Source organism: Dipodomys merriami, unplaced genomic scaffold, assembly GCF_024711535.1.
Source record: "Dipodomys merriami isolate MVZ:Mamm:240054 unplaced genomic scaffold, mDipMer1.0.p SCAF_9, whole genome shotgun sequence".
Classification (NCBI taxonomy): Eukaryota; Metazoa; Chordata; class Mammalia; order Rodentia; family Heteromyidae; genus Dipodomys; species Dipodomys merriami.
In genome coordinates, this window is record NW_027206512.1 from 7,589,490 (window position 1) to 7,599,941 (window position 10,452).

Here is a 10,452-nt window from a genome sequence, read left to right on the forward strand (position 1 = left end):
ATCAACAAAAATGAAAAGGGCTAAAGATGTGTCTCAAGTGGTAGGGCATCTGCCTAGCAAGTTCAAATCCTGAATTCAAATCCTAGGACAGTAAAAACGAAGAGAGAAATAGCAATGTGTCATCAATGATGATCTCTGTTAATATTTATCAGGAGCTGTGTGGCTTACAAGATCTCAGCTGCTCCAGGTAAGAGATAAGGACTGCTTTCAGGCATAGCTCATGTTCCCCACAAAATCCATAGACTAATAGTGTGCTCTATATCCTGGTTTCTAAAATTTTTAGTCATTATTTAACCTTGTACTTTTTGAGGAAAACTATTTCACTATCCCAGAATGATAAAGTACCATAAATTTGTATTTTTGCCTGAGTAGACAAATTGCTTCCTTTCTCTCTTATGTCACTCTGGAAACAATAGTTTCAAAAAATTGTCAAAATTAATATTATGGTAAGAATTTTCTCTTTTATAATAGTTCAATTCAAATATAGACTAAGCAAACTTTAAATAAAAGGAATGTGGAAGAAAGGAGGAGACAGGAAGGAAGGAAGGAAGGAAGGAAGGAAGGAAGGAAGGAAGGAAGGAAGGAAGGAAGGAAGGAAGGAAGGAGAAAAGGAAAGAATTACAGGTCTAAATTCCTACAACCCTGTCAACTGCCAAGTTCCAATATATCTTGTAGTTTTCCTTTTGTCTCCATGGCTTCGTCTCTCACACTATGAAAAAAATCTGTCAATTTCAATCTGTAATAATGGCAAATAAATATTTTTCTTTACTCTGAAAATATTTACTCTTAAGCATTGCTCATGCATAAGAAATGAATCTATATTATCAAATTCATGACATGGTCTTACAGCAATGCTCTAAATACTGATGCCAGAGTAATTATGAAATGAATGCTTAATTTCAACAGAATTATTTTAAACCAGAGATTTAATATCACCACAAAAAGTTTATGGACTGAAGGTATTTTTGTTAGGCCAAGCAATATAATCTGAGTTTCACTATCAAAGCTAGATATATTGGCTTGGTTTATATTCTGTTATCGAGATGAAGAGTCTGGTAATAATACATCTTATTTCAATAATAAGCATAGTCCATATGAACATCTTTCTCTCATTTCCATCAGTTAACTTTCTGAAGTTAACTAGAATTTATCAGTGTAAAATCATTAGAAGACCATACAACACATTTAGATAAATTAAAATAAAATCAGTTCTATTCTTCAATTTGTGCTTATACTTTAGTAAACAATATTAACACAGCATAATAGTAAATAAACTATATAAAGCTATAATGTAAAATTCTGAAAAGCAATCAAAAGAGTAAACAAAGCAGATATGGATTTGAAGACTGTAGTTATGAAATAAAATTATGAAAAATAATAAAATGCTTGAAAATGGATTAAAACTGAAAATAACATTCCTAATGAGTACCAGTAAAAGAACCACAATCATTTCCCCCAAAATTAGTATATCTCGTTTTGAAATTTTTTTTGATATGTAGAATAGGTTAAATTGTTGAGTTCAACAAATTTCCTATTTTACTAAAAAGATGGGATATATTAGGTTTAATGATTATTTAAAGAGACAAGCTCTTTAATAATTATTTGTAAGAAACACCCTTGCTATCTGGACAAAATTTTAGTACAATTAAATAAACTATATTTAATGAAATCTAAGAAATATTCAGTAAAATTCAATTTAAGAGAAAGAAAGTGCCACGCACTGGTGGCTCATGCCTGTAATGCTAGCTACTCAGGAGATTGAGGTCTGAAGATCATGGTTCAAAGCCAGCCCAAGCAGGACAATCTGTAAGACTCCTGTATCCAGTAAACCACCAGAAAGCCGGAAGTTGCGCTGTGGCTCAAGTGATAGAGTGCTCACTTTGAGCTGAAGAGCTCAGGGACAGCCTCTAGGCCCAGAGTTCAAGCCCCATGACCGACACAAGAAAAAAGAAAAAAAAAAAAGGAAAGGAAGCTGCGTTTTGGTGGCTCACACTTGTAATCCTAATTACACAAAAAATTAAGGTCTGGGGACTGTAATTCAAAGCCAGCCCAGGCAGGAAAGTTCTTGATACTATTGTCTCTCATTAACCACAAAACAAAGTCAGAAATGGAGCTGTAGCTCAAGTGGCACAGTATCCAGGCCCTAAATTCAAGCCAAAGGACTGTTACAAGAAAAATACTGTATCTTTTGACAGACAGACAGACAGAGACAGACACAAAGAGAGCACAGAGAAGGGAAGAAATAGGAAAGGAAATAGGCTTGGCCATGATGGTTCACAATTGTAATCCTGGCCTCTAAGGAAGCTGAGATTTGAGGACCAGGGTTCGAAGACCAAAGTTCGAAGCCACCCTGGGGAAGACAAATCCATGAGATTCATATTTCTAATTAACCAGGAAAAAGCTGGAAATTGAGGTGTGACTTAATTGTCAGAGTGCTAGCTTAGAAGGAAAGAGACAAGTGAAAGCATGTGGCCCTATCCCCAGTACTGGTACAAAACAAACAAAAACAATGGTAAAGGAAATAGGAAATGTAACTTACCCAAGAGACCAATCACATCCAAATAAATGGTTAAACTACCATAAGGTTTTAGCTTTTACAATAATGTACTTTTTGTGTCCTTAAAAAGTTGATAAAGAATAGTTCTTATTATAATATAAATCTTACTTCTTGTGATCTAATGTGCTCTGCAAATTAATTATCTTATGACTGCTATTTATAAAGGGATCAGGGGAGGAAGGAAAGTACAAACAGTGTCTGAAAACTCATTTATTCAGCAACCCATACCAAAATTGTTAGGAAACAAGTGTCCTTTGTCAGCCTTTCTTGTACTTTCTTGAAATTCTTTTGCAATAAGTGATATAAAACTTTGACTGCAAATAACTCAATAAAAAGTTATTCAATATAAAAGAGCTATTTACTTCTCATATTTTGGTTGAATATAATAAGGTATTTAAAGTAGTGTTGAGTCGTGAGTTATGATCTGGATTGCATTCATAATTTTCCAAATATTTTAATTTCTCATCATTGAAATAGTAACATCCAAACTGATTCAGATTTTTGATTCAGATATGATTCTGATTTTTTTTGCATGTATCAAAAACAGTAATTCAATCTGGTGCTGGTAGCTCATGCCTGTAATCTTAGCTACTCAGGAGGCTAAGATACAAGGATTGCTGATCAAAGATAGCCTGAGCAGGAAAGTCTGTGAAACTACCCAGGAAAAGCTAGAAGTGGTTCTGTGGCTCAAGTGGTAGAGCATTAGCCTTTAGGAAACAAATCTCAGGGATGGAGTCCAGGCTCTGAGTTCAAGTCCAGTAATTCTAATATTTTCTATATATCTTGACAAAATGACTAAAGTCGATTGCTCACCCAATCTACCTATTCCTACTTCTATTTACATGCTACAAATATTAACTATGAATACACAAAAACACCTTCACACATGAAGAGTTGCATTCATGTAAATCTTAGAAAACATCTATTAATTTAATGAATACTGATACACAATTTTCATGATCCATGACTAAAGTTCAATATTAAGAAATACACCTAAAGCCGGGCACTGGTGGCTCACTCCTGTAATCCTAGCTACTCAGGAGGCTGAGATCGGAGGATGGCGGTTCAAAGCCAGGCCGGGCAGGAGAGACCGTGAGACTCCTATCTCCAATAAACCACCAGAAAACCGGAAGTGGCGCTGTAGCTCAAGTGGTAGAGCGCTTGCGTTGAGCTGAAGAGCTGAGGGACAGTGCCCAGGCCCAGAGTTCAAGCCCCACGACCGACCAAAAAAAAAAAAAGAAAACGAAAAGAAAAGAAATACACCTCAAAAAGCTGGGTGCCAGTGGATCATCCCTGAAATCCTAGCTACTCAGGAGGCTAACATCTGAGGACCATGTTTGAAGTCTGTTTTGGCAGAAAAGTCTGTGAGACTCTTATCTCCAAGTAACCACCAAAAACAAAAACAGAAAGCTGGAAGTGGAGCTGTAGCTCAAATACTAGAGCACTAGCCTAAGCAAAAGCAGCTCAGGGACTTTGCCCAGGCCCTAATTTCAAGACACAGGACCAGCACAAAAATAAAACAAACAAAACAAAAAAGACAACTAAGGACATCTGTTTCTAAAAGAAGCATTGAAAGATTTTTTTCAGCAGTATATTTTAATGAGTACCTTTTTCAATGTATTTTAATAAATACAATTCAATTGTCCCAAATTAGATTTCATTTCCATCTTTTATTTCTAAATAAATTTATTTCCAATTCCTTTAAAGGTATTCAATGTGCGCAACAGTTTTTATCAAGCAACATTTTCTCCAACATCTCCATCTGCTGGCTTAGAGAAAGAGTAGATTTTTATTTGCTGTCTCTAAATTTAATACTTCTAGGATTTATTTTTGTTATGTTGTAGAATTTAAATATAAAATAATTAAATTAATGTTAGCTTAAGGAAACAGCTGTTTGCCAAAATTACTTACCAAAATAGAAAGTTTGTGAAGACTGTCAATATTTCCTGTTAAAAATCCTATGAGATCAGAGATCATGCTTATAATCCTTTTAGACAATTTTATTCCTAAAAGCTCTTTGTAATTGCATAGCATAACATTTTACTAAAATTCTTTAGGATATGAAACACATCATTTTCCAGGAAAATAAAATCCCACTGTTGGTCTCGTTAGCAAACTATGGGGTGTATATGTAAAGATAATACCAGATATATTATTTTTGTAAAATTCTGGATTATTTTTTCAGTCACTGTAATAAATTATTTGTGTTTAATAGCTCCAGGAATTCATTTTCATCATTAAAATGAAGTTCTTAGACAAGACCACAAATGTCAATTTGTTTTGCAGGCATGAAGGCCTCCAAGTAAGAACTATTAGCAAATAGAGGGGAAAGTGAATTAGCAAAAGTGAGTTACCATAGGAAAAGCATTCATCTTGTCTCTGACAGCCAGAAGCCCTTCAATAAATACATCTTGAATGAGTGACTGTCTTCTTGAAGCTGCTAATATCAGCTGATGAGTAGAGATGCTACTCTCGATTTCCCTTCTGGTTTTATGCTTTATAGTTTCTTATAATGAGGACATATAATTGAACAATTATCAAAAATATAATATTAGCACTAATTCTAGCAAACATGAATAGGATGAAGGGGAAAAGAAGCAAAGGGAGAGTGAAAGAGAAAAGAAGGAAGGAAAGATATAAGAAACTGGTCTTCCCTCAGGTATCCATGGAAACAAAAAAGGAACAAATATTCATTATCTCACTGTGACTGTGAACAAGGTGTGGGAGCTGGGTGCAATGTACACCCAGTTGAGAATAGAACGACTTCATTTCATTTGCACAGCCTTAAGATATTCAGTAGATCTCCTTGGATCTTTAACTCAATGTCAAACTCAGTATTTCCAGAAAAGGAATAAAATTTAGTAAACCAATTATATCACCAAACTATAAAACTCCTTTTCTTACTACATAGAATTAATCCTATGGGATTTTTATGGCTCAGTTAAAGTAAAGAACAAGCTACCTTTTAAGAAATGAGTAATGGTACATGTTACTTAATAAGGAATTTGAGAAGAATGCCTTAGGTTTATAGAAGAAATGAAGGAAAAGATGCCTTGGTGTTAGCAGTTAAAATACTTAACATGATTGATCCCACTTTACACAAGAAAGAATCATAGTTTCCATGATTTAAAAGGGAGGATGAGAAAATAAAGAATATGCATTGAAGAAAAATCTTGAGAAGAATTTAAATGATAAAAACTCAATTTGATAAATTTGACATTAGAAATGTCATTCATTTCTTAACTGTTGACTTTGTAGTGTCATAATTCAAGTAAACATCTCTCTTCTTTATCTCTCTTCTCTCTTCTTTTGCCCCCCAATAAAGAGAGTCAAACTAATTAACTAGTTTGTATTTTCTATTGTCTTTAAGTAAAAAAGAAGTGAAGGAAAAACATATTCCATTTCACAGATTTTGCATGTCCTTGAAGAAATTGCAACACAAAATGCGAAGTGATTTTTCTCAATTAATGAAACAATATTAACTCTAGAAAATTCTGCTCAGAATCCCTCTTTCTGTAACCATGCCTCAGTAGTTATCTGTATCAGTGAGGTTGCTTCTAACATGGGGGGCACAGTGCTAAGATTCTGAAAACCCATGTGGTCATCTTTGAAAAGCATTGGGCTCCTCCAAGAGATTTGTTTCTGTATTATTCTAGGACAGCAATCTGAGAGGGAATAATGTTAGGATCTGGAGACATGTACAATTTTTATTTTAGGTTCGCTTTTTTGTTAAAAGAAAAAAGTCTTTGCAAAATGAAGATGTGATAATCCCAGCTCCTCAGAACTATGATCAATTATATTAAAATGTTCAGCTGTTTTCAATGAAATTCACATATTCTTATCACACAGATTAATTCATTAGATGAAAACTCACAGGATTACACATGATTTTAATATAGGATACACTTTAGTTACATATCTTATTTCCATGAAATTTGCATAAAAATAAACCAGCTTGAAAAATATTAAGACTAAATCCGAAATCTAGTAGCATAGCCTGCAGTCTTTGGTCATGACATAATCCCAGTAATCCCACATGTATTGGAATCAGGGAAGGTTTATTTTATGTGTGTATATGTTCTTTTCTCCATGAGTTTCTCTCCTCATTTTTTACCAATGAATAAACTCCTGTTATTGACAGCTTTTCAAATCAAGCTATTCTTTTCACAAACTACAGCTGGCAACATTTGAAAAATCAATGTACTTCCTCTACTCATGATCATTTTTATGATTCATTTTTGCAAAGCATTATCACACTAGTGATCATAGATAGATAGATACTTCAGATAGTTTAGTGCCAAACTAGTAATTTAGAAGAAAGGGAAATTTCCTGATATTAAATGAAATTGGATTTTGATAGGTATGCAGAGCAAGCATGGAAGTCTTTGAAATTTAATTAAAGCAATTTATTTTGTATTTACTTGGTATGCACTAAGATTTGTAGGGAGAAATGTAACCTTTTTAGAAAAATGCACTTTAAGAGCTTCTTTCTTCCTCTCTCTCGCTCTCTCTCTTACACACACACACACACACACACACACACACACACACAGTTTCATTATTCAGTTTCAACATTAAAAAAAAAAGCCATGACACTAAAATCTTCTTAAACTGGTCTTTCATAAACCACTGAAATGTAGTATCTAAAAGGACCACAGAAAGGTCCTTGTTCTGAGTCAGTGGAATTGCTCCTTGTCATCCGTGTGCCAGTCAGTCGCACACAGAGCGATGCTTTCCTGGTCCCATCAAGCTACCCACGGGCTGCGTGCTTAGCGCTGAGCATGGGAAATGATGGCACCAGTTGTTTGTCCAGTGTGGGACGTGGCAGTTGGGCACCTCCTGTGGTAATTTTCCTCTAACTCCATACAGTGCCCCAGAGTGGGAGGTGAGCCATTTGAAAATCCTCCCCTAATTTTTTCTCTTAAATGAAAACTGCTACGATCAGTTCAGGAAAGAATCACTCTAGCCCAGCAGCAGGAAATGGTGGCCACTGGATAACCAGGAGCCAGGCAGTGACCGCTGCACTGTCCACGCCGGCGGAGAAAAGGGCGCACGCCTTCCTGCTGAGCCCTTCCAGATACCTAATTGCTTGATTTCCATTGCTTTATCACACCTTTGACAGAGCTTCCTCCCTAGTTGTGGAACCTTCCTCGCAAGCAAAGGACTAACATGGAGAGCTGCAAGGACTAAAATGGCTGATCGATGACTTCAGATTGTAAACCTCGGCCTGTTGCAACTAAATTCGAGTCCTCCTGGGCTGCCTTTGCTGGACACAGGCTACCTGAGTACCTCGCTTTTCTGGACCGCAAGCTGGCCGCGGCTGCCCCGGCGGAATGCCCTCCCTTCCCCCTTTCAACTTCAGCTTCACAGAGCCGGAGAGGCGGCCCTCGCACCAGCCACCTCCTCCTACCTCCTCCTGGTCCCTACCGCCTCCAGCCACCCGCGGGCCTGGGCCTGCACAGCCTAGCTCCCTGCTGCGCCGCGCCCCTTGGTGGGCATTATGTAACAGCCGGATTCCAATTCCGTGAACATTGTAACAACTTGTCTCCTCGACCGGGAGAATTGGCTGGGGCCTTGGTATGAGTTGGAGCAGAGGTAGAGCCTGAATCTCAGGCATCAGGGTTCCGGCAGTCCCTCCTGGGATCTGTCCAACAGCCCCACAGCGCGCCCTGGGGAACAACGTGTTCCCTGTTGGCAGAGTGCCAGCAGGCGCACAAAAGGGGAGGGCTAGGAGAGCCTTTGTGGGGCATTAAAGACCAGTGAGATATCCCCGAACCCAAAAAAGACGCCCAACTCCAGCCCCTCCCCAGCACCCTGGTGCACACACTCTTCAATGCCTAGGAACCCCTGTTTGTCTCCCCCTCAGTCAGCGGGGGTCCCCGAGATTACAGCTGCCTTGGCACGCACCGCGAGTGCAGCCACTCACACCGACACACCGACACACACACACACACACACACACACACACACACACACACACACACACACACACACACACACACACACACACACCAGCCCACACTGGAAATCGCTAGCTCTCCGCGTGCAGCCCCGGAGAGGAGAAACATGAATATTCATGACTTACAAGCATTGGTGACTGCGAAGCTGTTGGCTACCTCCAAATTGTCTATGTGAGGTGTCAGTCTGAACTCCGAAGTGGAAAACTGAACCATCCCTACGCGAAATGCACTGTATTCTTGGTCGGCGCCCCTCGGAAACAACCCCCCTGCAAAGAACAAACAAGCGAGAGAACAGAGTCAGTGGCTGGGAGAGAAAGCCTGAGCCCCTGGGACCCGGCAGCCCGGGTAGTGTCTAATTCATGTTAACAGGACGAATAAACACATTCACGGGTGCGAACCAAAGGTAGCCAAGGGGTCAAGACAGGAATAAGACTGAAGTTAAGGTAAGCAGTTGGGAAAGGTCATTCTTTCCTTCCAATGTTAAGCTTTGCATTCTGACCCCTGGAGAATCCCTGCAAACTGGGAGACATCGGGGAGGCAGAAAGATTTAATACAATTTGGAGACTCAAAATGGAAAAACCTTTTTCTGTATTGTATAAAAGACACAGTCGTTCCCCTGTGCTTCATCCCAAGAAAATCATGTACATTCTAGGTAATTTAAATCTGGAATGCAGTCAAGGTATGACATAAGTCTACATGACATGAATTAATTTGTCCACTGTGAACAAAGATTACCACCAAATTATGCACAATTCAAAAGCAAAGCACAAAGGGTACCTACCTATCTGTATGCTGTTGGAAGAGACACCAAAAATCAGTCCCCATAAAACAGGAGAAAGGAGGACAGAAATATGCATAATCTTTTGCATTTCCAAGAAAAGTAGAGCATCCACAAAATACCCCCTCTTTTTTTTTTTTCCTTTTCCTCCTCTTCCTTCTCTGGTCGTTTTTTTCAGTACATTAGATCCTCTGCATTTTGAGACAACAATTTAGCACCAAGCTGCTAAAAACCTGAAGTGGAGGCAGAAGAATGCCTATCTCCCAGGTCCTGCCGGTGGCTCTTGTTGCCCTGCGCCCTGTTCCCCGCTCCCGAAGTCCGGAGGATTGGCTGAATGCAGTTTTCGGTGGAGCTGTCGCTGTGGTCCCAGTGTCTCCGAATATTCAGCACCCTCCCATGCACTCACACACATTCACCCTCTCTCGCTCTCTCTTCTCCCTCTCTCCTCTCTCACACACGCGCGCGCGCGCACACACACACACACACACACATACACACTCACACACGCGCGCACAGAGCCAAGTCACCGAGAGGGGCCGGCAATCCCGGGCGCGCGTGCGCGGATGGTGGCAGGCAGGGGGCGCGCTCTCTCTCCCACCCCTCCCCCGCACAGCGTCCGACACCCCGCACAGCCCCCGAGAAAGCGCTGCACCGAACCCTGAAGCCGGTGCTCCTAGGAGAGACCTCGGGTCTCCTGAAGCTGTCGCGCCCACCGAGCGCGCATCTGAATTTCAGCACCGAGGACAGCGCCTCGCTCCCGCCTGGAGCTACCACTGCATCTCTTTCTGCTGCAGCTGCTGAGATGCTCCAACCCGGATCAAATGCTGCAAAGCTGATTTCCGGCTGCTGGGCAGGAGAAGTCGAATTGCAGATTGTAGTTGGCGTTGGAGCGATTTCTGGGCAGGCCCTGCTGTTTTAGGTGAAAAGTATTTTTGCATTTTGTCCTCAATCTCTTATGAAAACTCAATCTAGAAATGCTGTCATCGCCTGACATGAAAAGCAAACAAGCAAATTAAATACCTATCCCAGTGAAGTGTCCCCATATTAGAAACTTTGGCTTCATGTGATGTAGTCACGATCCAGGGGCTGGAAGAACACTAACATTCTAACCCTGAAAGCCTCAAGTTGTAGAGGAGAGTGTCCAGATCGAAATCCAT

The 10,452-nt window shown here is 39.8% G+C and overlaps 1 protein-coding gene across 6 annotated transcripts in view; it reads right to left on the bottom strand.

The window, feature by feature from the left end:
- The window catches only part of Gria2 (glutamate ionotropic receptor AMPA type subunit 2), a 140,332-nt gene extending 130,451 nt beyond the window's left edge, over positions 1 to 9,881 (bottom strand). For 4 of the 6 annotated variants that reach the window (XM_070012842.1, XM_070012838.1, XM_070012837.1 and 1 more), the window contains exons 1-2: positions 9,299 to 9,880; positions 8,643 to 8,783 (exon numbers count right to left, since the gene is read on the bottom strand). In XM_070012842.1, the coding sequence (XP_069868943.1) occupies positions 8,643 to 8,783; positions 9,299 to 9,386 (229 nt within the window). In that variant the 5' untranslated portion in view covers positions 9,387 to 9,880. Of the gene's footprint in view, positions 1 to 8,642; positions 8,784 to 9,298 lie in introns of all 6 variants that reach the window. The other 2 variants (XM_070012841.1, XM_070012840.1) reach the window with 1 other exon arrangement.
- Between the last annotated feature and the right edge of the window lie 571 nt (positions 9,882 to 10,452).